Raw genomic sequence first — 25,871 nt, 5'->3', positions numbered from 1 at the left:
CTTTTTCTTTCCCTTCCTTCCTTCCTTCCTTCCTTCCTTCCTTCCTTCCTTTTTCTTTCCCTTCCTTCCTTCCTTTTTCTTTCCCTTCCTTCCTTCCTTTTTCTTTCCCTTCCTTCCTTCCTTCCTTCCTTCCTTCCTTCCTTTTTCTTTCCTTCCTTCCTTCCTTCCTTCCTTCCTTCCTTTTTCTTTCCCTTCCTTCCTTCTTTTTCTTCTTCTTTTTCTTCCTTTCTGCCTTCTTTTCCTTCCTTCCTTCCTTCCCTTCCTTCCTTCCTTCCTTCCTTCCTTCTTCTTTTCCTTCCTTCCTTCCTTCTTCTTTTCCTTCCTTCCTTCCTTCTTCTTTTCCTTCCTTCTTCTTTTCCTTCATTCCTTCCTTTCTTCTTTTTCCTTCCTCCTTCTCCTCTTTCATCACTGTTTCTTATGTCACTGCATTCTGATCACAAATGTACCCCCAGTGAAGGAGAAAAAATACTTATTTACAAAACTTACTGACAGAAACTAAGAAACTACTTCTTCCTCTTCCTCGATTTAAATACCACCAAAAGAGAGTTCTGTTTGTGTGAAGAAAATTGTTTAAAAATGTCACATGTGTACAGTGTAGCATGACAGCGCTGAAGAATGGCGCCTGGGCAGGAAGGGGGTGAAAGTGCCCGGTATTGAAGGGGTTAAGCTGTTTAGGAACACCCAAGCCTGGAAGCTGTACATTTTGTGTTTTTTGTTTTTTTTGTTTTTTCTCTTGACTGCATCTCCTCCCACCCACCACTAGAGGGAGTTGAAGGAAAGAAGAGACTTTTCATTTATCCCCAATACACAAAGATCTTCCCTCTCTGGCTGGCAGGGAGCAGCTGCTGCAGGATAAGAGGATGCAATCACATTGCTCCCAGGCTCGGGGTCCCTGTGATAACACCCGCTCATTGGCAGAACTAGTACCTCTTCTAACTACTTTACCCCCCCCCCCCCTTCCTGACCAGGCCATTTTTTGCAATATGGCACTGCGTTACTTTGACAATTGCGCGGTCATGCGATGTACCCAAAAAAAACTGTCCTTTTTTTTTCCCCACAAATCGAGCTTTTTTGGTGGTATTTGATCACCTCTGCGTTTTTTTTCTTTTTTTGCTATAGACACAAAAAAGACCGGCCATTTTGAAAAAAAAAAAAAAACTTTCTGCTATAAAACATCTAATAAAAAAAAAATGTAAAAAAATCAAATTTCTTCATTAATTTAGGCCAATATGTATTCTGCTACATATTTTTTGGTAAAAAAAAAAAAAAAATCCCAATAAGCGTATATTGATTGGTTTGCGCAAAAGTTTTATAGCGTCTACAAACTATGGAATAAATTTTATGGAATTTTTTAAATTTTTTTTTACTAGTCAATCGGCGACTTATAGTGGGACTGCAATATTGCATCGGACACTAAGGCCCCCATACACACTATTAGATTTTCTGCAGATTTTTTCTTCAGACTTACCAAAAAACCATGTAGTGCGAGGGCTGGCCTGACTGCATACAAATTGAAAATAGAAACGTTTGACCTCCATATTTTTATGGTTTGGGTAAATCTGAAGACGAAAATCTAATGGTGTGTATGGGGGTCTTACTGACACTTTTTTTGGGGACCAGTGATACTAATACAGCGATCTGTGCTAAAAAATATGCACTGTCACTGTACTAATGCCACCCTCTAGCAGTAAAAAAATGTTTTATTTTTTTATTTGTAGCACTGCTTACATGCTCCTTTCTTCTTCTTTTCGATTTGCATAAACCTGACAGCCGATTCTTCTTCTCTCTCCTTAGTACGGGCGACTGATTGACCTCTGCCAGCCCACTCAGAAGAAGTACCAGATTGCCGTCACCAAGGTGCTCGGGAAAAACATGGACGCCATCATTGTGGATTCAGAGAAGACGGGCAGAGACTGCATCCAGTATATTAAAGAGCAGCGAGGAGAGCCGGAGACGTTCCTTCCTCTGGATTACTTGGAGGTATTTTTATTTCATCCTTCCAGTGTTTTATTGGAAATTCCAGTTGAAATCTCTTTATATGCTGGGCTTGACTGTGTGTGACAGGAGTCACTTTGGGCGGGGGGGCTGCCGTGGAACCCAGAATCCCTTGGGGGGCTGTTGGAGCACCTCCTACGTCCAAGTCAACCTGTGTCTCTAATAGGGGCGCAGGGTGACTGAGAACCCCAATCCGATCTGTAGTAATCGGACTCTGTGTACAGCCAGACTGGAATGTGTGTGTGATAAAATGAGAATAATTATATATATATACACACTATATAGAGAGATAGATATCTATAATAATTCTCTCTCTCTCTCTCTCTCTCTCTCTCTCTCTCTCTCTCTCTCTCTCTCTCTCTCTCTCTCTCTCTCTCTCTCTCTCTCTCTCTCTCTCGATATATAGATATATATCTATCTCTATATATATTTTTAAATTCAAATATAATGAGAGAGAGATATATATCTCTAGCTCTCTCATTCTATCTCTATATAAAAAAAAAAATATATATATATATATATCTCATTATATTTTATTTAAAAAGATAGATAGAGATATATAGATAGAATTATTATAGATCTCTATCTCTCTATGTAATGTGTGTGTGTGTGTGTGTGTATATGTATATATATATATATATATATATATATATATATATATATATATATATATATATATATATATATATATTTATATTTATATTATATTTTTTTTTTTATATAGAGATAGAATGAGAGAGATATAGATAGATAGATATATATATCTATCTATCTATTTTAGAGCTAGATGGATGTTTCATACTTTTGTGTACTCTTTGCTGAGTCGTTTGGGGTGTGGCAGTATTTCATTGTTCTATTGTGTCTGCCTTGGGTATTATGGGATGTGTATTTGCTGTGAGGAGGGAGGGGGGGAAATCCCTCCAACAGCTCTCCCTGCTGATTGGACAGTCTACCTCGCCTGGAATACAAAGGAGGGCGGGGGGGGGGGATTGTCCCGAGTGTTACCTGTGTTTCAATCAACAGTTTCATGTTTTACAGCCAAAACGAGTACTGCCTAGTTTGTGGTTGTCCAGGTGTTGGAATATCTGATATCTCAAGGATCAGACTGGGAGGAAGCGGTATATGACGAGAGCACTCAAGCGGAGTGTAGGGACGTTTCGTTACAGACTGGATCAGTTGTTTCAATTGCATATTCCAGTTGCAGGGGCCAATCTAGTATCAGAGATCTTCGTAATAAAATGGTAAATTAATTTTTTTCTGTATAGGTAAAACCCACCGATGAGAAGCTGCGTGAGCTTAAAGGAGCCAAGTTGGTGATTGACGTGATCCGCTATGAGCCGCCGCACATCAAGAAGGCCCTGCAGTACGCCTGCGGTAACGCTCTGGTTTGTGATAATGTAGAAGATGCTCGTCGGATAGCCTTTGGAGGACATCAGAGGCACAAAGTAAGTAGTCGGTGAGATCCATTAGAATGTTGTCCTTTTTATGGTATTTCATAGTTGATTAAAACTCTCTCATTTTATAGCCAAGCTTTGAAGTATCAGCTACTTTACTTCATTTTTTTTTTTTTTTATTTAAAGGATAAGTCCACCTTTTTGTAAAAAAATTAAAAAACCACATCTTTTTGCAGGTAACAAAATGTGCATTTTTAATTTTTTTTTTTTTGATCAGCAGATTGCAGGTGTAATGCAGATATCTTGCAGAGTGTCGGTATAAGCGATCTTCTTGTACCTCCTCCGGCAGGCAGTGGCACACTGACATGGCAGCCCTCCCAGCTGTTTTGCGGAACTACAAGTCCCATCATGCCTCTGCCTTTTGGGAGTCATGCTTGTAACTGTCAGCCTTGCAAGGCCTCATGGGACTTGTAGTTCCGCAACAGCCGGAGGGCTGCCAGTTTGACACCTGAGAGTCCGAGAGTGTTCCACAAGCACCTTGATGGTTCATTGAGAACTACAAGCTGACAGTCGCAAAGGCCGTGTCTGTGCTTGTCACTCTCCCATTCACAGAACTCTGTCAATGAATGGCGTGGCCGGGTGGGTGGAGCCTTGCAAGGATATATATATAATTGTGCGAAGACAAGATCCGCTCGCTGTCACATCAGGGGGTTGCAGGGGGGGGGGGCTCTGTCATAAACAGTAATATGTTATACCCTGAATACAGATATAACATGTTACAAAAGGTCAACTTATCCTTTTTCAAGCACAATTCTAACCTTGATACGATTTATATTTTTTAGACGTGAAACAATATAGTTCTCTAACAATTCCTTCATCTTCCCCCTGGCAGACAGTTGCTTTGGACGGTACTTTGTTCCAGAAGTCTGGTGTGATCTCTGGAGGTGCCAGCGACTTGAAAGCCAAAGCCAGGCGGTGGGACGAAAAAGCGGTGGATAAACTCAAGGAAAAGAAGGAAAAACTAACAGAAGAGCTTAAGGTCAGTTGTGTATTTATGTGTGTGTATTTGTGTGTTTGTATGTATTTGTGGGCGTGGGTGTGTATGTATTTGTGTATGTATGTATGTATTTGTGTGTTTGTATGTATGTATGTATTTGTGTGTGTATGTTTTTGTGGGTATGTGTGTGTATGTATTTATGTATTTGTGTATGTATGTATTTATGTGTATGTATGTATGTATGTATTTGTGTGTGTGTGTGTGTCGTGTGTGTGTATATGTATTTGTTTGTGTATGTATGTATTTGTGTATTTGTTTGTGTGTGTGTGTGTGTGTGTGTGTGTGTGTGTGTGTGTGTGTATGTATGTATGTATTTGCGTGTGTTAGATGAGTAAGTGACCAGGTGGGTTGAGTGATGTCACTTCTTCACAGTGGTCAAAGCAGTGTGAGCGTTTTGGGTTAGCTCACATGAGGCGTAGCAATGTGTCCCCCGTGTGGAACACCTGCGCATTCCCATGTGGGTAAACGTGGCCCATGCAAGAGATACGCACTGAAACATCCCATGTGAGCGAGGACTTTTGTGTGCATAACTTTTGCTGCTATCATGTTCTGCCATCTAAGAGTGTGTATATTACATAGACATAATCAACTTTTTAACTTGGTGATGGGAGGTGGATGGGAATAAACGTGTACAGTGAAGAACGGGTTCCACAGATCTAACCACTCGCCCGTTTTTTTAAAAATTTATTTTATTCTTGTTTTTCCTTCTCTCTCTCTTTTTAGGAGCAAATGAAAGCAAAGCGCAAGGAGGCCGAGCTAAGACAGGTCCAGTCTCAGGCTCACGGTCTGCAGATGAGACTTAAATATTCACAGAGCGATCTGGAGCAGACCAAAACCCGACACTTGGCGATGAATATGCAGGTAATACCCGCCGCTCTCCTCCTGGAGTCTTAACCACTTCCCGCCCGCCGTCATATGACGTCCTTGACTTATATCTGAATGATGGGTGCAGTGTCTTTATGTATTGGGTGGGGGGCAGGAGGGGAAGCTGCTCTGGGCGCAGTGTCTTTATGTATTACGTGCAGGGGGGGCAGGAGGGGAAGCTGCTCTGGGCGCAGTGTCTTTATGTATTACGTGCAGGGGGGGCAGGAGGGGAAGCTGGTCTGGGCGCAGTGTCTTTATGTATTACATGCGGGGGGGGGCAGGAGGGGAAGCAGCTCTGGGCGCAGTGTCTTTATGTATTACATGCAGGGGGGGGGCAGGAGGGGAAGCAGCTCTGGGCGCAGTGTCTTTATGTATTACATGCGGGGGGGCAGGAGGGGAAGCAGCTCTGGGCGCAGTGTCTTTATGTATTAAGTGCAGAAGGGGAAGCTGCTCTGGGCGCAGTGTCTTTATGTATTGCGTGAGGGGCAGGAGGGGAAGCTGCTCTGGGGCGCAGTGTCTATGTATTACGTGCAGGGGGGGGGCAGGAGGGGAAGCTGCTCTGGGCGCAGTGTCTTTATGTATTACGTGGGGGGGGGGAAGCTGCTCTGGGCGCAGTGTCTATGTATTACGTGCAGGGGGGGGGCAGGAGGGGAAGCTGCTCTGGGCGCAGTGTCTTTATGTATTACGTGGGGGGGGGCAGGAGGGGAAGCTGCTCTGGGCGCAGTGTCTTTATCCACTTCCCAGCCGCTGGCCGCCATATGACGTCCTTGAATTTGTGCGGGGATATCTGAATGATCGGTGCAGCTACAGGCATTATTCAGATATCGTGTTTTTCAGCCGGCAATTCCCTACACTATAAGAACGATCATAGCGGCTGTTCCACTGCATGATCATTCTTACAGCAGCGAGAGGGGACGTCCCGCCCTCGGGTGTTTCTACCGACTCCCTGCTTCCTTCGGTGAGTCGGAGAACGGATCTGCTGGCCCCGGATGTTGACCATAGAGATTTCCGGCGGACCAGATGGTCGCCAGAGTCTCTGATCGTTCGGAGGCCGGGCATGTTGTTATGACGTCACGCCCGGCCTTTGCATTCAAACAAGTGGCACCGCCTCGGCTGGGAAGCCGAGATCGTTTTTTTGTTGTTTTTTATTTCAGGCTTCCCAGCCTAGAGGTGAGATATGAGGTCTTATTGACCCCAAATACTCACTGTAAAGAGGACCGATCGTGCCATATTCCTATTACAAGGGACTAAAAGTGATCAAAAAAAAAATTTTTTTTTTTAGTGTCCAAACTAAAAAAAAAAAAAAAAAAAAAATTAACAATAAAAAAAAAATGTAAAGCACCCCGGTCCCGCCGAGCTTGTGCGCAGAAGCAACCGCATACGTAAGTCCCACCCACATATGAAAAACGGTGTTCAAACCACACATGTGAGGTATCGCCGTGAACATTCGAGCGAGAGCAATAATTCTAGCCCTAGACCTCCTCTGTAACTCTAAACATGTAACCTGTAAAACATTTTTAAAGCGTCGCCTATGGAGATTTTTAAGTACCGAAGTTTGGCGCCATTCCACGAGCGTGTGCAATTTTGAAGCACGACATGTTGGGTATCTATTTACTCTGCGTAACTTCATCTTTCACATTATGCAAAAAATTGGGCTGACTTTACTGTTTTTGTTTTTTTTTATTTATTTATTTATTTATTTTTTAGCACAAAAGTTTTTTTCCAAAAAAAAAAAAAAAAAAACGCGTTAGAAAAAATTGCACAAATACCGTGCGAGATAAAAAGTTGCAATGACCACCATTGTATTCTCTAGGGTCTTTGCTAAAAAAAAAAAAAAAAAAACATATATAATGTTTTGGGTTCTATGTAATTTTTCTAGCAAAAAAAATTTATGATTTTTACATAGGAGAGAAATGTCAGAATTGGCCTGGGTGGCAAGGGGTTAAAGGAGAAATACGGGAAAAGCTTGTTTAGCTGTACTTCTCCTGTGGATCACAGGAGCGCACTGCGTGTCATTTATGCAGTGATCAGTGCATTTTTATAGCACTGGTCACCAAAAAGTGTCACTTACGGTCAGATTTGTCCGCCGCAATGTCACAGTCCCACTAAAAATCGCTGATCCCCGTTCCCGAGTGTCTCCGGCTCCCTCCCCCCACCTCTGGCCACATGCGGTACTGCATACAATAGCAGTCACTGTGGAACCAATTATCTGAGTTTCCATTGACTTCTATGGGGAAGCTCGCTTTTGATATGCGAGTGCTTTAGATTACAAGCATTCTTCTGGGACGAATTATGCTCTTAATCCGAGATATTACTGTATTTATATAGGAACATTCAAGAAGGCATAAGACTGGCTTTCAATCATGTGATTAGTATGAAAACCGATCACATAGCCCAGGAAAAGCCTCTTGCATTTAACCCTTTCTAATGGGATACTGGGGGCTCCGAGGACAGGCTTTAGTGTCAAAGTTGAGAATACAAACTTTACTTTTCTTACCCAGGAAAAATCCAAGCTGGAAAGTGAGTTGGCCAACTTCAACCCGCGTATCAATGACATCAAAAGGATCATTCAGAGCCGGGACAGGGAGATGAAGGACTTGAAGGAGAAGATGAATTTGGTGAGTGATGAAATATCTGCTTTGTAGCTCATAAACCCTCCTTGTATTGTAGACGCCATCATTGTTTTTAGACTTCTCTCCTGAAGTACAGACTTTGGTACTCCACTGGAAGTATACTTTGGTTTCTTATTATATTTGAGGACTTGTTTCTCTTTTGTGACTGCAATTGTATTTATTATGAGATTCATTTTATATAATAAAAACCTCCCATCCGCCTAGTAATCCTGAGAGTTTTGGACTTTATCTCGTGTTCTTAGGTGGAAGACGAGGTGTTTGAGGAGTTCTGCCTGGAGATCGGTGTGCGGAACATCCGAGAGTTTGAGGAGGAGAAGGTGAAGAGACAGAACGAGATTGCAAAGAAGAGTACGTTATCATACTGGTGGCTGGGGACGGGCGGTTGGTTGGTTGTGACTGGGGATGGGCGGTTGGTTGGTTGGTTGTGACTGGGGATGGGCGGTTGGTTGGTTGTGGCCGGGGACGGGCGGTTGGTTGGTTGTGGCCGGGGACGGGCGGTTGGTTGGTTGTGGCCGGGGACGGGCGGTTGGTTGGTTGTGGCCGGGGACGGGCGGTTGGTTGGTTGTGGCCGGGGACGGGCGGTTGGTTGGTTGTGGCCGGGGACGGGCGGTTGGTTGGTTGTGGCCGGGGACGGGCGGTTGGTTGGTTGTGGCCGGGGACGGGCGGTTGGTTGGTTGTGGCCGGGGACGGGCGGTTTGGTTGGTTGTGGCCGGGGACGGGCGGTTGGTTGGTTGTGGCCGGGGACGGCGGTTGGTTGGTTGTGGCCGGGGAGGGCGGTTGGTTGGTTGTGGCCGGGGACGGGCGGTTGGTTGGTTGTAGACGGGGACGGGCGGTTGGTTGGTTGTGGCCGGGGACGGGCGGTTGGTTGGTTGTGGCCGGGGACGGGCGGTTGGTTGGTTGGTTGTGGCTGGGGACGGGCGGTTGGTTGGTTGTGACCGGGGACGGGCGGTTGGTTGGTTGTGACCGGGGACGGGCGGTTGGTTGGTTGTGACCGGGGACGGGCGGTTGGTTGGTTGTGACCGGGGACGGGCGGTTGGTTGGTTGTGACCGGGGACGGGCGGTTGGTTGGTTGTGACCGGGGACGGGCGGTTGGTTGGTTGTGGCTGGGGACGGGCGGTTGGTTGGTTGTGGCTGGGGACGGGCGGTGGTTGGGTGGGGGGGGGGGCGGGCCTGCGGGTGGGGGGCGGGGGGGGGGGGGGGGGGGGGGGTTGGTTGTGACTGGGGACGGCGGTTGGTTGGTTGTGACTGGGGACGGGCGGTTGGTTGGTTGGGGCCGGGGACGGGCGGTTGGTTGGTTGGGGCCGGGGACGGGCGGTTGGTTGGTTGGGGCCGGGGACGGGCGGTTGGTTGGTTGGGGCCGGGGACGGGCGGTTGGTTGGTTGGGGCCGGGGACGGGCGGTTGGTTGGTTGGGGCCGGGGACGGGCGGTTGGTTGGTTGGGGCCGGGGACGGGGGGTTGGTTGGTTGGGGCCGGGGACGGGGGGTTGGTTGGTTGGGGCCGGGGACGGGCGGTTGGTTGGTTGGGGCCGGGGACGGGCGGTTGGTTGGTTGGGGCCGGGGACGGGCGGTTGGTTGGTTGGGGCCGGGGACGGGCGGTTGGTTGGTTGGTTGGGGCCGGGGACGGGCGGTTGGTTGGTTGGTTGGGGCCGGGGACGGGCGGTTGGTTGGGGCCGGGCGGTTGGTTGGGGACGGGCGGTTGGTTGGGGACGGGCGGTTGGTTGGTTGGTTGGGGGACGGGCGGTTGGTTGGTTGGTTGGGGACGGGCGGTTGGTTGGTTGGTTGGGGACGGGCGGTTGGTTGGTTGGTTGGGGACGGGCGGTTGGTTGGTTGGTTGGGGACGGGCGGTTGGTTGGTTGGTTGGGGACGGGCGGTTGGTTGGTTGGTTGGGGACGGTTGGTTGGGGACGGGGACGGGCGGTTGGTTGGGGACGGGGACGGGCGGTTGGTTGGGGACGGGGACGGGCGGTTGGTTGGGGACGGGGACGGGCGGTTGGTTGGGGACGGGCGGTTGGTTGGTTGGGGACGGGCGGTTGGTTGGGGACGGGGACGGGCGGTTGGTTGGTTGGGGACGGGCGGTTGGTTGGTTGTGGCTGGGGACGGGCGGTTGGTTGGTTGGTTGTGGCTGGGGACGGGCGGTTGGTTGGTTGGTTGTGGCTGGGGACGGGCGGTTGGTTGGTTGTGGCTGGGGACGGCGGTTGGTTGGTTGTGGCTGGGGACGGCCGGTTGGTTGGTTGGTTGTGGCTGGGGACGGCCGGTTGGTTGGTTGGTTGTGGCTGGGGACGGCCGGTTGGTTGGTTGGTTGTGGCTGGGGACGGCCGGTTGGTTGGTTGGTTGTGGTTGGGGACGGGCGGTTGGTTGGTTGTGGCTGGGGACGGGCGGTTGGTTGGTTGTGGCTGGGGACGGGCGGTTGGTTGGTTGGTTGTGGCTGGGGACGGGCGGTTGGTTGGTTGGTTGTGGCTGGGGACGGGCGGTTGGTTGGTTGGTTGTGGCTGGGGACGGGCGGTTGGTTGGTTGGTTGTGGCTGGGGTCGGGCGGTTGGTTGGTTGGTTGGTTGTGGCTGGGGTCGGGCGGTTGGTTGGTTGGTTGGTTGTGGCTGGGGTCGGGCGGTTGGTTGGTTGGTTGGTTGTGGCTGGGGTCGGGCGGTTGTTGGTTGGGTTGTGGCTGGGGTCGGGCGGTTGGTTGGTTGGTTGGTTGGTTGTGGCTGGGGTCGGGCGGTTGGTTGGTTGGTTGTGGCTGGGGACGGGCGGTTGGTTGGTTGGTTGTGGCTGGGGACGGGCGGTTGGTTGGTTGGTTGTGGCTGGGGACGGGCGGTTGGTTGGTTGGTTGTGGCTGGGGACGGGCGGTTGGTTGGTTGGTTGTGGCTGGGGACGGGCGGTTGGTTGGTTGGTTGTGGCTGGGGACGGGCGGTTGGTTGGTTGGTTGTGGCTGGGGACGGGCGGTTGGTTGGTTGGTTGTGGCTGGGGACGGGCGGTTGGTTGGTTGGTTGTGGCTGGGGACGGGCGGTTGGTTGGTTGGTTGTGGCTGGGGACGGGCGGTTGGTTGGTTGGTTGTGGCTGGGGACGGGCGGTTGGTTGGTTGGTTGTGGCTGGGGACGGGCGGTTGGTTGGTTGGTTGTGGCTGGGGACGGGCGGTTGGTTGGTTGGTTGGTTGTGGCTGGGACGGGCGGTTGGTTGGTTGGTTGTGGCTGGGGACGGGCGGTTGGTTGGTTGGTTGTGGCTGGGGACGGGCGGTTGGGTTGGTTGGTTGTGGCTGGGGACGGGCGGTTGGTTGGTTGGTTGTGGCTGGGGACGGCGGTTGGTTGGTTGGTTGTGGCTGGGGACGGGCGGTTGGTTGGTTGGTTGTGGCTGGGGACGGACGGGCGGTTGGTTGGTTGGTTGTGGCTGGGGGTGGGCGGGCGGCTGTGGCTGGGGACGGGCGGTGGCTCATATGTCTTCTGTGCAGAATATATTTTATTCCACGCATCCAATATAGTCATGGCTATTGCTGTCTTCACTTACGATGGCCATGTCCTGCTTTAACCCCTTGGAGCCAGAGCCTCCTGGCCATTTAAGGGGTTTAAGATGGTGGGGTGGCGTTTATGCTCACATGACCACTGTGATTGGCTGTCGCAGTGGTCACATGATCGGAAAGCTTGCGCAATTGGGAGCTTTGCGTTAGCTGTCAAGGCCGCCCACCGAAAGGTCCGCATATATGCATGCCATCAGCTCCAAGAGGTTAAAGTGGACCTTCAGTCATTTTTTTCATCTTTCTATCTACAGTAAATCCCTCATACAGCCCACTTCCTGTTTCTTGTCTGATCATTAGCCTAGGCTTATAACATCATACACAGCGCGCGCTCTCTCTCTCTCTCTCTTTCTCTCTCTCTCTTTCTCTCTTTCTCTTTCTCTTTCTTTATCTCTCTCTCAGAGGTGTGCCTCTGTGTGTGAGAGAGAGTGAAAGTTTGCCAGGAAGGGAGGGGGATGAGTCATAAGAGAGCCAATGAGACCAGCAGAGCTGGAGGTGTGCCTCTGTGTAAATTTAGGAAGCGAACAGGCAGCAGCTTCAGCTGCCCACAGTTAAAATGGCTTAGTGCCAAGAGATTTCTGCAGTATATTTGGCAAGTACAGAATCACAGTATATATAAAATAATATGCAAAGTGGTTGGAGGGAAGCTTCAGAATGGCAAAGATGTTTTTTTTATTCACAAATTTATGTGAGCAGACTACAGATCCTCTTTTTAAAATGTTGCTATGTGGTCATTGTAGTGTGATCAAATTGCACCCTGTAAATGCGTTCTGTAGCTGCAGACGTCATCTTTATCTCTTCCTTTAGACGCAGATCTCCATTTTTATACTTGTATATAACTCCCCCCCCCCCCACCTGTAGGTTGGAGTTTGAGAACCAAAAGACCCGTCTGGGTATCCAGCTCGACTATGAGAAGAACCAGCTGAAGGAGGACCAAGGGAAGGTGCAGCAGTGGGAGCAATCTGTGAAGAAAGACGAAAATGAAATCGAGAAACTTAAAAAGGTGAACAGAAGATTCTCTGTTGCCAGGCGGTACGAGGCAGAAACACCGACCACCTAACCACCGCCACATAGCAGATATCCCACTGGAGGGTGGCCGTTCTGTGCAGAATCACCTATATGTCACTTTGCATTCCGGGAAGGGGGGGGGGGGGCGCCACTTCTGCTGTGAGTTGTTACAGAAATAGCCAATCAGTGGCTGGCAGTCAATGGATGTTGGCCGGTGTTCTGTCAAGAAACGCCCCCCCCCCCCCCATCGAAAAGTGCACGGGCTGAAGGGCGCATGCGCAACGCTGTTGTGGTGGCGCAGGCGCACAATAGCGGACAGAATTTTATTTATTTTTTGTTCTGTCAGATCGTGCCCCGCGCTCCCGTGGCGAGTTCATGTCCATGATGGGCGGGTTTCTACGTGACGTGGGCGGAATTAGATGGGCAGTGCTGCAAAAAAAATATAACTTTGTGACGGGCGGTTTTTTACATTTCTTGTGGCCATCTAATTCCGCCCACGTCGTGTAGAAATCCGCCCATCATGGACGTGAACTCGCCACGGGAGCGCGGGGCACAATCTGAAGGAAAATGAAAAATTCTGTCGGCTCTTGTGCGTCGTCTCGCCGTCACAACAGCTGATGTTAAAATCAGCTGCTGTGCTGTTGCGTACGGCGCATGTGTTGTTGCGCATGCGCCCTTCAGGCCGGGCACTATCCGACGGGGGGGGGGGGGGGCGGGGGGCACTTCTCGACAGAATGCCGGAACCCGCTGATCGTTGGGAAGAGACACAGGACGGAGCTCTGCCTATGTAAACAAGGCAGAGTTCCATTCTGATGGGGGGAGGTGATGGATTTTCTTTCCCTGGTGGGGACAGGAGAGCCTCGGAAGGCGGGGGGGCATGGCTAACGTCCCTGGGAATGTCATGTCCCGCTGCTTGTAAATCCAGGAAGTGAACAGGCAGCAGCTTCAGCTGCCCACAGTTAAAATGGCTGCAGCCAGGCTCGGTGGATGGAGATTTCTGCAGCATATTAGGCAAGTGCAGAGTCACAGTATATATAAAATAATATGCAAAGTGGTTGGAGGGAAGCTTCAGAATGGCAAAGATGGGTTTTTGTTTTTTTTTTTTTTTATTACAAATTATGTGAGCAGACTGCAGTTCCTCTTTTTGTTTGATTTTAATTTTTTAATTTTTTATTTTTTATTTTTTTCATCTAGGAGGAGCAAAGGCACATGAAGATCATAGATGAGACTATGGCTCAGCTGCAAGATCTGAAGAACCAGCACCTGGCCAAGAAGTCCGAGGTCAACGACAAGAACCATCAAATGGAGGAGATCCGGAAGAAGCTGGGGGGTGCCAACAAGTCAGTATAGTTAGAACTTAAAACAATTTAAAAAGCATAAAAAAAAATTAGTTTTGGCTATACACACCTTAAAAGTTATTTTTAACAGTTTTCCTGTTTTTTTTTGGGGGGGGGGGGTTTGGGTGTTGAACTGGGAAAACATTTAACATTTTATTGTTTTCCTACAGAGAAATGACACATCTACAGAAGGAAGTCACTGCGATCGAAACCAAATCGGAGCAGAAGAGGAGCGATCGGCACAACTTGCTGCAAGCCTGCAAAATGCAGGATATAAAGCTCCCTCTGTCTAAAGGCACCATGGATGACATCAGCCAGGAGGAGGTGAGGTACCCAATTCTTACAGACGGGATCTGCCTTATAAGACCGCCTGTAACCATGTTCAATATTACTCCCTAAATAAACATGGCGCGGTCTGGGTGGACTTGGCCTTTAAAGTGAAAATTCACCCAAAGTACCGCTTCCCCCCCCAAGCTTTATCAGTTAATTTCTTAGGGGGTTGGAGCGTGGTTAACCGCTCCCACCTTTAGCTGGAGCACGCCACCCAAATGCCCAGTCAGTCCCTACTGCCACATGGAGCCGTGCGGTGGCAGTGTGGTCCCCAGGCTTCTTCATTCTTGCCCTTCTCCTTCTCTAAAAGTCAGGGCCTGGGAGTGGGGCAAGTATGGGATTGGTTGCTAGGACATCAGCGGTTCTAGCAACCGATCATGTGCTGGCCCCAACATTCAGAGGAGGAGGGCAAGGACAGAACTTCCTCCATCAGACCTACCTGGCCAGGAAGTGACATCACTGTAGGCAGGAAAATGGGGAAACAGGGCGGGATCTCTGCACAGATGTTCCAGGCGGACCAGCGGCACTCAGGCCAGCTGAACATCCTGCTGCTGGTACCTCTAAAAATGTCTTCCCACCTCACCCACCCCCTATACTGCCTCACCCACCCCCTATACTGCCTCGCCCACCCCCCATAACTCCTCACCCACCCCTAATACCGCCTCACCCACCCCGCCCCTCATACCTTTTCACCCACCCCTCATAGCTTCTTACCCACCCCTCATACCGCCTCACCCCTCCTCATACCGCCTCACCCCTCCTCATACCGCCTCACCCGCCCCTCATACCGCCTCACCCCTCCTCACCCCGCCCCTCATACCGCCTCACCCACCCCTCATACCTTCTCACCCACCCCTCATAGCTTCTCACCCACCCCCTCATACGTCCTCACCCACCCCTCATACGTCCCTCACCCACCCCTCATACCGCCTCACCCACCCCTCATACCGCCTCACCCACCCTTCATACCGCCTCACCCACCCCTCATACGTCCTCACCCACCCCTCATACCGCCTCACCCCTCCTCACCCGCCCCTCATACCGCCTCACCCACCCCTCATACCACCTCACCCCTCCTCATACCTTCTCACCCACCCATAAACCTCCTCACCCACCCCGCCCTCATACCGCCCCTCATACCGCCTCACCCACTCCTCATACCGCCTCACCCACTCCTCATACCTTCATACCGCCTCACCCACCCCTCATACCTCTTCACCCACCCCTCATACCGCCTCGCCCACTCCCTCATACCGCCTCACCCACCCCTCCTCACCCACCCACCCCTCATACCGCCTCACTCCTCCTCACCCACCCCTCATACCACCTCACCCCTCCTCATACCTTCTCACCCACCCATAAACCTCCTCACCCACCCCGCCCTCATACCGCCCCTCATACCGCCTCACCCACTCCTCATACCGCCTCACCCACCCCTCATACCTTCTCACCCACCCCCTCATACCTCCTCACCCACCCCTTATACCGTATGGTTTTGCGTATAATGTTGTTCGTTTCGAAGTAACTAGATCATTTTGTAGGGTGGCTCTCAGGGCGAGGAATCGGTCGGCAGCTCTCAGAAATCCTCTACGGTGTACGCACGAGAAGCATTGATTGAAATAGACTACAGCGAGCTGTCCGAGGACCTTAAGGTAGGTGGTGGTTGGGATGGCGGGGATTGGCAGTATGTGTTGGCTCTCGGTACACGGGCTTTGACCGTCCTTATGATTTTGGTGGCAGGATGCGGTGGCGGACGATGATATCAAGCAGGAGATGAGCGCTTTACAACAGAAGCTGAACGAACAGCAAAGCGTTCTCCAGCGTATTTCTGCCCCCAACATGAAGGCCATGGAGAAACTGGAGAGCGTCAGGGACAAGTTCCAGGAGACGTCAGACGGTGAGTGAGACCGACCGCGGGAGATACGGGCACATCGTGCCATCCTTTAACTGCAGTGGATACAGGCACATCGTGCATTGGCTGTCCTTTAACCGCGGGAGATACGGGCACATCGTGCCATCCTTTAACTGCAGTGGATACAGGCACATCGTGCATTGGCTGTCCTTTAACCGCGGTGGATACGGGCACATCGTGCATTGGTCGTCCTTTAACCGCGGGAGATACGGGCACATCGTGCATTGGCTGTCCTTTAACCGCGGTGGATACGGGCACATCGTGCATTGGCCGTCCTTTAACCGCGGGAGATACGGGCACATCGTGCATTGGCCGTCCTTTAACCGCGGGAGATACGGGCACATCGTGCATTGGTCGTCCTTTAACCGCGGGAGATACGGGCACATCGTGCATTGGCCGTCCTTTAACCGCGGGAGATACGGGCACATCGTGCATTGGTCGTCCTTTAACCGCGGGAGATACGGGCACATCGTGCCATCCTTTAACCCGCGGTGGATACAGGCACATCGTGCATTGGCTGTCCTTTAACCGCGGGAGATACGGGCACATCGTGCATTGGCTGTCCTTTAACCGCGGGAGATACGGGCACATCGTGCATTGGCTGTCCTTTTAACCTCCCTGGCGGTATGATTATTTTGGATTTTAGGTGCTGAAAGCGGTACAATTATTTTGCATGGAAATTTGACGTTTTATATTGTAGGCCTGTAATTTTTAACAATAACACACTTAAATCTGTCCAAACAAGAGTCTAGTAGATATCCCGGGTATGATAAAGTTTGAAACACAAAAACATAAATTATAATATAATAAATATAAATAATTAAAAAAAAATAATAATATAATAATAATAAAATAAATTTCCCCATGATTCACTATCGCTCAATTCTGCAAGTGTTCTACTATCGTGCATTGGTCGTCCTTTAACCGCGGGAGATACGGGCACATCGTGCATTGGCTGCCCTTTAACCGCGGGAGATATGGGCACATCGTGCATTGGTCGTCCTTTAACCGCGGGAGATACGGGCACATCGTGCATTGACCATCTACTCCAAATGTACTACAGCAGAGTGGCCCTGCTGCTCTGGATCACTTAAATGTACGCGATCCATCACTTTCCGGGTCAGCCACCGCCCCTGGCTCCGCTGCCGTGTGCCATAGCACAAGCCGTTCAGCGGGTCCCGTCCAATGATTTTATAAACTCACCGATTTTGACTGAGTGAAGGACAAAAGAGGACTCTGTGTAGGTAAACAACACAGGGCTCTCCCCTGTCAGCAGCGATTTTCTTCCGTGTAGAAGGCGTGCACTTGCCTTTCTTGCATTTCGCCCGCAGCACGATGACTAAGCGGGTTCCGGCCAATCGGCTGAGCGAATGACAGAAGCGAGCCCTATGTGCATAAATAACACAGGGCTCTCTACTGTCAGCAGCAACGTGGCTTTTTTTTTTTTCAGGGAGTAAAAGCCAGCAAATTGCTTAGTTAAATGCACATATTTAACCCCTTGATCGCTTTTAGAGGTTAACCCCTTCCCAGCCAGTGTCAGTAGTACAGTGCATAGTATTATCACCGATCACTGTATTATTGTCAGTGGCAGTTAGTTCCCTCCCAGCGTCAGTTAGTGTCAGATTGAGCGCCGCACTATTGCAGTCCCACTATAGGTCACTGATCAACGCCATTAGTAGTATTAAAAAAAGAAATAAATACACACACACACATATATCTCCCATAATTTAGAGACTCTATAACTTTTACACAAACCAATCAATATATTGTATACTTGGGTTTTCTTTTACTTAAGACCTGTAGCAGAATACATTTTGGCCAAAATTTATAAAGAAATTTAGATTTTTTTTTTTCTTGGATATATTTTTTAGACCAGAAAGTGAAAAATATTGTCTTTTTTGTTTGTTTGTTGCAAACAATTAAAAAACCCCAGTGGTGATCAAATACCTCCAAAAGAAAGTTTTATTTGTGTAAAATTAAAGAAAAACAATGATTACAATTTCTTATGGGTACGACGTCGCACGACCGCTCAATTGTCGAAGTAGGGCAGTGCCATATCGCAAAAGATGGCCTGGTCATGAAGGAGAGGGGGGGGGCGGGGGAGGGGGGTAAATCTTCCGGAGCCAAAGTGGTTAAATAACACCAAAAGAGAGCTCTATTTGTGTGATAAAAAAAATTATATAAAAGTCAATTGGGCACAGTGTTGCATGACCGCGCAATTGACGTGCAAAGTGCGACAGCGCTGAAAATTGGGCAGGAAGAGGGTTAAAGTGCCTCGGTATTGAAGTAGTTAAAGAGAACTTGTCGCAAAAAAAAAAATCATCACACTTTTTGTAACGTTTTGGGGGTTTTATGCAATCTTCAGGCCTAAAATTATTTTTTAAACTTGTGCAAAAAAAACAAAAAACAAAAACGCATGGCTCTGGCAGTGAATGGGGTTGAGGAACATTTGGGGTTGATTTACTAAAACTAGAGTGCAAAATCTGGTGCAGTTCTGCATGGTAGCCAATCAGCTTCTAACATCAGCTTGTTCAATTAAGCTTTGACAAAAAAAAAAAAAAAAAAAACCTGGAAGCTGATTGGTTTCTATGCAGGGCTGCACCAGATTTTGCAGTTTTAGTACATCATTCCCATAGTGACCGGGTTGTATGCCATCCTTTTTTTTTCATGCTGCGTTCTTACTGTTGCAGAGTTTGAAGCGGCTCGTAAACGAGCAAAGAAAGCCAAGCAGGCCTTTGAGCAGACGAAGAAGGAGAGGTTCGACAGGTTCAATGCTTGCTTTGAGGCGGTTGCCACCAACATTGATGAGATCTACAAAGCCTTGTCCAGGAACAGCAGTGCCCAGGTAAGATCTCGCACCTAGTGGATTTTTCTAAGGACACCTATGGGACCCGACTCATAACTATATCTTTTTTTTTTTTTTTTTTTTATGGGCAGGCTTTCCTGGGACCGGAGAACCCTGAGGAACCCTACTTGGATGGAATCAACTATAACTGTGTGGCCCCAGGGAAGAGGTTCCGACCCATGGACAACTTGTCTGGAGGAGAGAAGACTGTAGCAGCTCTGGCTCTGCTCTTTGCAATCCACAGGTACAGCTAGGACATGTTGGTGGAGCTTACCCATTAGGTCCATACTGATCCTGGTTACCCATTGGGTCCATACTGAGCTAGCTTTACCCACTGGGTCCATACTGAGCTAGCTTTACCCACTGGGTTCATACTGAGCTAGCTTTACCCACTGGGTCCATACTGAGCTAGCTTTACCCACTGGGTCCATACTGAGCTAGCTTTACCCATTGGGTTCTATACTGAGCTAGCTTTACCCATTGGGTCTATACTGAGCTAGCTTTACCCATTGGGTCCATACTGAGCTAGCTTTACCCACTGGGTCCATACTGAGCTAGCTTTACCCACTGGGTCCATACTGAGCTAGCTTTACCCACTGGGTCCATACTGAGCTAGCTTTACCCACTGGGTTCATACTGAGCTAGCTTTACCCACTGGGTCCATACTGAGCTAGCTTTACCCATTGGGTCTATACTGAGCTAGCTTTACCCATTGGGTCCATACTGAGCCTGCTTACCCATTGGGTCCATACTGAGCTAGCTTTACCCACTGGGTCCATACTGAGCTAGCTTTACCCACTGGGTCCATACTGAGCTAGCTTTACCCCACTGGGTCCATACTGAGCTAGCTTTACCCATTGGGTCCATATTGAGCTAGCTTTACCCATTGGGTCCATGCGGAGCTTGCTTGCCCATTGGGTCCATACTGAGCCTACTTACTTGGTCCATACTGTGCTTACAGATCGGGTAAATTAAGGACTCCAATGTAGCCTAATCCATAGTGCTGTCCGCCATTTTTTTTTTGTTTTTTTTGTTGACTTATGTAATTTTCACTGTGGTTTCCCTTTTTTGGTCCATAGTTTCAAGCCTTCCCCATTCTTCGTTCTGGATGAAATAGATGCCGCTCTGGACAACACCAACATCGGAAAGGTGAGCGAGAGACTCCAGCCTGCTCTCTTTGTAGGCTTAGTCGGGATTTCTAGAGTTAAACGTCCTGCTTTTTGATTAATGGTATTCGTTGGGACAACAAAAATACGATTTGAATTCCAGCCAGATAGCGAAGTAGCCAAATGAAGTACATAGGAGAGGCTGTTTTTTGCCTGCCAAAAGATTTGTGATTTCGTCCATTCATTCCTGCAATTTACACAGCCCTGCTATACAACCCAGTTTTTTCTCTGCCATCAATCATTTTTGTGCTCCGTCAGGTGTGGGGGCGGGATCAGTCATTTATACTTTTCTGCCTGAGTATTCTATGAAAGAACACCTCCCCAGCATCCCTTTTAGATGTGCATCCTTTGTGGCCTACTGATTGCTGAATACTTTAAAGTGGTTGTAAAGGCTGAAGGTTTTTTTTTTTACTGTAATGCACTCTATGGGTTTCTAGGCTCCCCCCAATACTCACCTGAGCCCCATCTCGATCCAGCGATGCACACAAGAGCCTCGGCTGTCCTGCTCCTCATTGGCTGAGATAGCATGATTGCTGTCAATTACAGCCAGCGAGCCAACAAGGAGAGAGTGGGGGGGCCCGAGCCGCCACTCTAAGTGTCTTATGGATCCATAAAGTAGGGCTCTGGAGCAAGTACGCACCAGTGCCCCCATAGCAATCTGCACTCCTGGTTGCTCCTTTTCTCGGGCCCCCTGCCGGCACTCCTGGTTGTTCCTCTTCTTAGGGCCCCTGCCGGGACTCCTGGTTGTTCCTCTTCTCTGTTCCCCTGCCGGCGCTCCTCGTTCCTCCTCTTCTTAGGGCCCCTGCCGGAACTCCTGGCTCCTCCTCGTTTCGAATCCCCTGCCGACACTCCTGGCTCCTCCTCTTCTCGGATCCCCTTCCACCACTCCTGGCTCCTCCTCTTCTCGGATCCCCCTTCCACCACTCCTGGCTCCTCCTCTTCTCGGATCCCCTTCCACCACTCCTGGCTCCTCCTCTTCTCGGATCCCCTTCCACCACTCCTGGCTCCTCCTCTTCTCGGATCCCCTTCCACCACTCCTGGCTCCTCCTCTTCTCGGATCCCCTTCCACCACTCCTGGCTCCTCCTCTTCTCGGATCCCCTTCCACCACTCCTGGCTCCTCCTCTTCTCGGATCCCCTTCCACCACTCCTGGCTCCTCCTCTTCTCGGATCCCCTGCCACCACTCCTGGCTCCTTCTCTTTTCTCGGGACCCCTGCCACCACTCCTGGCTCCTCCTCTTTTCTCGGGACCCCTGCCACCGCTCCTGGCTCCTCCTCTTTTCCCGGGACCCCCTGCCACCGCTCCTGGCTCCTCCTCTTTTCTCGGGACCCCTGCCACGGCTCCTGGCTCCTCCTCTTTTCTCGGGACCCCTGCCACGGCTCCTGGCTCCTCCTCTTTTCTCGGGACCCCTGCCACGGCTCCTGGCTCCTCCTCTTTTCTCGGGACCCCTGCCACCACTCCTGGCTCCTCCTCTTTTCTCGGGACCCCTGCCACGGCTCCTCCTCTTTTCTCGGGACCCCTGCCACGGCTCCTCCTCTTTTCTCGGGTCCCCTGCCACGGCTCCTCCTCTTTTCTCGGGTCCCCTGCCTCGGGTCCCCTGCCACCACTCCTGGCTCCTCCTCTTCCCGGGGGGCTCTGCGGGCACTCCTGGCTCCTATCATGGGACACCCACGACTTTATCTCGAGCCCCCCGACTTTGCTGTGATTTTCAGTGGCTCCCGTTGCCGTCCGGGTCAGTGAGGAGAGAAAGACAGCAGCTCTGCTGCTCTCGAACACAGCACTGGATCGAAATTGGGCTCTGGTAAGTATTTTGGAGGTGGGGAGCAAAACATTTTTTTTTACTTTAATGCGGAGAACATGTTTGAGTAAAAAAAAAAAAAAAAAAAACATTTAGCCTTTATAACCACTTTAGCTGTGCAATCTGCTAATCAGCCTCATAAAATGTACTCAAGCAACTGATAAGCAGATTGCACAGCTAAAATCAGAGATGGGCTCTTAAACAGTGATTTTCTGCTTTGTATGCGACACACGGCCTCAGCAGAGCAAACCTAACCTAACGGTTTTATAGATTTAGTGCCATTTACCTGATTTTGTCTTGCTTTTTTTATTTTATTTTTTTTTTTTTTTTTTTTTTGTAGGTGGCCAACTATATTAAAGAACAGTCGATGACCTATTTCCAGGCGATCGTCATCTCCCTCAAGGAGGAGTTCTACACCAAGGCTGAGAGTTTGGTTGGTGTTTATCCCGAGGTAAGTGAACATTTGTGATGAAGTTTGGGATTAAACTGTTCCGTTAAGTAACGTGCACCCCCCCCCCCCCAATACTCGGATGTTGGGGGATTTGTACAATTTATTGATGATGCTATTTATTTATTTTATATTTTCTTCGTCTTTTTGCAGCAAGGTGACTGCGTGATCAGCAAAGTACTGACCTTTGACCTTACCAGTTACCCCGATGCCAACCCCAACCCGAATGACTAACGGAGGACTTCACTTTGGGACTTTTATAAAGACTTTGCTTCGTGGCCCCCCCCCCCCCCCCCACAACTTTCCTGATTGGAGGATGTTAATTTTTTTTTTTTGTCCCCTCTTTTAACTTATCACAAAAATCGATCTGATTTCTGCCCCGCCCCCCCTGGATTATGTACACAGGCTCACGAGGGCCAATCATGAAGGCCACAAAGCAGGCCAAAAGACTTTACCCCCCTCCCCCGCCCCCCCTCCATGGCTTCCCAGTTTTTAATCATTGTTATGGTGTTAATTATCACATTCCTATTTACCCCCCCCCCCCAGTAATATTATGTTTAGCGCTCCCCCCCCCCCTGCTTATTTTGTAGGTAATGGCTGCGTCTTTTATCTCATCTGTTGAAGTAAGCGTTTTTATTACTTTAGTGTTTTTTGCGACTGTGGATATGACTGATTGTTTTGCAATAAAGAGAGTCTGACTTTTAAATGGTCGTTTTTTGTTTTGTTTGTTTTTTTTTTTTTCATTCTTGGTACTTTAACCTCTTCAGCTCCGGAAGGTTTACCCCCCACCCTTCATGACCAGGCGATTTTTTTTTTTTTGCGATACAGCACTGCGTTATTTTAACTGGCAATTGCGCGGTCGCGCGACGCTGTACACAAATACAATGGTCCCCCCCCCCCACAAATAGAGCTTTCTTTTGGTGAGTTTTTTGTGCGTTTTGATATTGCGGCGATTTTGCCCGCGAGTGAAAACGGAGTGTGAACAGAGCCTCAAAAAAAATGAATTTCCATGCCTCCTACATTGCATCCGGAAAGTATTCAGTGCTTCACTTTTTCCACATTTTGTTATGTTACAGCCGTATTCCAATATGGATTCAATTCATTATTTTCCTCAGAATTCTACAAACAATCCCCCATAATGACAACGTGAGAAAAGTTTGTTTGAAATCTGTGCAAATTTATTAAAAATAAAAAAAGGAAAAAATCCCATGTCCATAAGTATCTTGGGCTCCTCCCATGTCCATAAGTATCTTGGGCTCCTCCCATGTCCATAAGTATCTTGGGCTCCTCCCCATGCCCATAAGTATCTCGGGCTCCTCCCCATGCCCATAAGTATCTCGGGCTCCTCCCCATGCCCATAAGTATCTCGGGCTCCTCCCCATGCCCATAAGTATCTCGGGCTCCTCCCCATGCCCATAAGTATCTCGGGCTCCTCCCCATGCCCATAAGTATCTCGGGCTCCTCCCCATGCCCATAAGTATCTCGGGCTCCTCCCCATGTCCATAAGTATCTCGGGCTCCTCCCCATGCCCATAAGTATCTCGGGCTCCTCCCCATGCCCATAAGTATCTCGGGCTCCTCCCCATGCCCATAAGTATCTCGGGCTCCTCCCCATGCCCATAAGTATCTCGGGCTCCTCCCCATGCCCATAAGTATCTCGGGCTCCTCCCCATGCCCATAAGTATCTCGGGCTCCTCCCATGCCCATAAGTATCACGGGCTCCTCCCATGCCCATAAGTATCACAGCCTTTGCCATGACACTCGACACTGAGCTCAGGTGCCTCCTGTCTCCACTGATCATCCTTGAGATGTTTCTACCACTTGATTGGAGTCCACCTGTGGTAAATTCAGGTGATTGGACATGATTTGGAAAGGCACACACCTGTCTATAGAAGGTCCCACAGTTAACAGTGCATGTCAGAGCACAAACCAAGCCATGAAGTCCAAGGAATTGTCTGTAGACCTCCGAGACAGGATTGTATGGAGGCACAGATCGGGGGGAAGGGTACAGAAACATTTCTGCAGCATTGAAGGTCCCAATGAGCACAGTGGCCTCCATCATCCGTAAATGGAAGAAGTTTGGAACCACCAGGACTCTTCCTAGAGTGGGCCGCCCGGCCAAACTGAGCGATCGGGGGAGAAGGTCCTTAGTCAGGGAGGTGACCAAGAACCCGATGGTCACTCTCACAAAGCTCCAGTGTTTCTCTGTGGAGAGAGGAGAACCTTCCAGAAGAACAACCATCTCTGCAACCCTCCACCAATCAGGTCTGTATGGTAGAGTGGCCAGATGGAAGCTACTCCTCAGTAAAAGGCACATGACACCCCATCTGGAGTTTGCCAAAAGACACCTGAAGGACTCTCAGATCATGAGAAACAAAATTCTCTGGTCTGATGAAACAAAGATTGAACTCTCTGGCCTGAATGGCAAGCGTCATGTCTGGAGGAAACCAGGCACCGCTCATCACCTGCTCAATACCACCCCTACAGTGAAGCATGGTGGTGGCAGCATGATGCTGTGGGGATGTTTTTTCAGCAGCAGGAACTGGGAGACTAGTCAGGATTGAGGGAAAGATGAATGCAGCAATGTACAGAGACATCCTTGATGAAAACCTCCTCCAGAGCGCTCTGGACCTCAGACTGGGGTGAAGGTTCATCTTCCAACGGGACAACGATCCTAAGCACACAGCCAAGATAACAAAGAAGTGGCTCCGGGACAACTCTGTGAATGTCCTTAAGTGACCCAGCCAGAACCCAGACTTGAACCCGATTGAACATCTCTGGAGAGATCTGAAAATGGCTGTGCACCCGACGCTCCCCATCCAACCTGATAGAGCTTGAGAGGTCCTGCAAAGAAAAATGGGAGAAACTGCCCAAAAATAGGTGTGCTAAGCTTGTAGCATCATACTCAAAAAGACTTGAGGCTGTAATTGGTGCCAAAGGAGCTTCACCAAAGAATTGAGTAAAGGCTGTGATACTTATGTACAGGGGAGGAGCCTGTGATGCTTATGTACATGGGAGGAGCCTGTGATGCTTATGTACGTGGGAGGAGCCTGTGATGCTTATGTACGTGGGAGGAGCCTGTGAAGCTTATGTACGTGGGAGGAGCCTGTGAAGCTTATGTACGTGGGAGGAGCCTGTGAAGCTTATGTACGTGGGAGGAGCCTGTGAAGCTTATGTACGTGGGAGGAGCCTGTGAAGCTTATGTACGTGGGAGGAGCCTGTGAAGCTTATGTACGTGGGAGGAGCCTGTGAAGCTTATGTACGTGGGAGGAGCCTGTGATATGTATGTACATGGGAGGAGCCTGTGATACGTAGGTACATGGGAGGAGCCTGTGATACATGTGTACATGAGAGGAGCCTGTGATACTTTTGTACATGGGAGGAGTCTGTGATACGTATGTACATGGGAGGAGCCTGTGATACGTATGTACATGGGAGGAGTCTGTTATACTTTTGTACATGGGAGGAGCCTGTTATACTTTTGTACATGGGAGGAGCCTGTGATAATTATGTACATGGGAGGAGTCTGTGATACTTATGTACATGGGAGGAGCCTGTGATACTTATGTACATGGGAGGCTCCT

The 25,871-nt window shown here is 49.4% G+C and overlaps 1 protein-coding gene across 2 annotated transcripts in view; it reads left to right on the top strand.

The window, feature by feature from the left end:
- SMC1A (structural maintenance of chromosomes 1A) overlaps positions 1-22,994 on the top strand; it is a 34,969-nt gene extending 11,975 nt beyond the window's left edge. Inside the window, exons 10-25 of one of the 2 annotated variants that reach the window (XM_073600758.1) lie at positions 1,795-1,980; positions 3,261-3,440; positions 4,282-4,428; positions 5,170-5,307; positions 7,812-7,928; positions 8,186-8,292; positions 12,307-12,448; positions 13,648-13,793; positions 13,961-14,114; positions 15,674-15,772; positions 15,861-16,017; positions 18,723-18,877; positions 18,970-19,121; positions 19,957-20,026; positions 22,181-22,291; positions 22,442-22,994. In XM_073600758.1, the coding sequence (XP_073456859.1) occupies positions 1,795-1,980; positions 3,261-3,440; positions 4,282-4,428; positions 5,170-5,307; positions 7,812-7,928; positions 8,186-8,292; positions 12,307-12,448; positions 13,648-13,793; positions 13,961-14,114; positions 15,674-15,772; positions 15,861-16,017; positions 18,723-18,877; positions 18,970-19,121; positions 19,957-20,026; positions 22,181-22,291; positions 22,442-22,522 (2,142 nt within the window). In that variant the 3' untranslated portion in view covers positions 22,523-22,994. Of the gene's footprint in view, positions 1-1,794; positions 1,981-3,260; positions 3,441-4,281; positions 4,429-5,169; positions 5,308-7,811; positions 7,929-8,185; positions 8,293-12,306; positions 12,449-13,647; positions 13,794-13,960; positions 14,115-15,661; positions 15,773-15,860; positions 16,018-18,722; positions 18,878-18,969; positions 19,122-19,956; positions 20,027-22,180; positions 22,292-22,441 lie in introns of both variants that reach the window. The other variant, XM_073600757.1, reaches the window with a different exon arrangement.
- Positions 22,995-25,871: the final 2,877 nt, after the last annotated feature.

The sequence above is a fragment of the Aquarana catesbeiana genome, linkage group LG09 (genome assembly GCF_042186555.1).
Source record: "Aquarana catesbeiana isolate 2022-GZ linkage group LG09, ASM4218655v1, whole genome shotgun sequence".
Taxonomy (NCBI): domain Eukaryota; kingdom Metazoa; phylum Chordata; class Amphibia; order Anura; family Ranidae; genus Aquarana; species Aquarana catesbeiana.
This window is presented reverse-complemented; position numbering and strand designations above follow the sequence as displayed.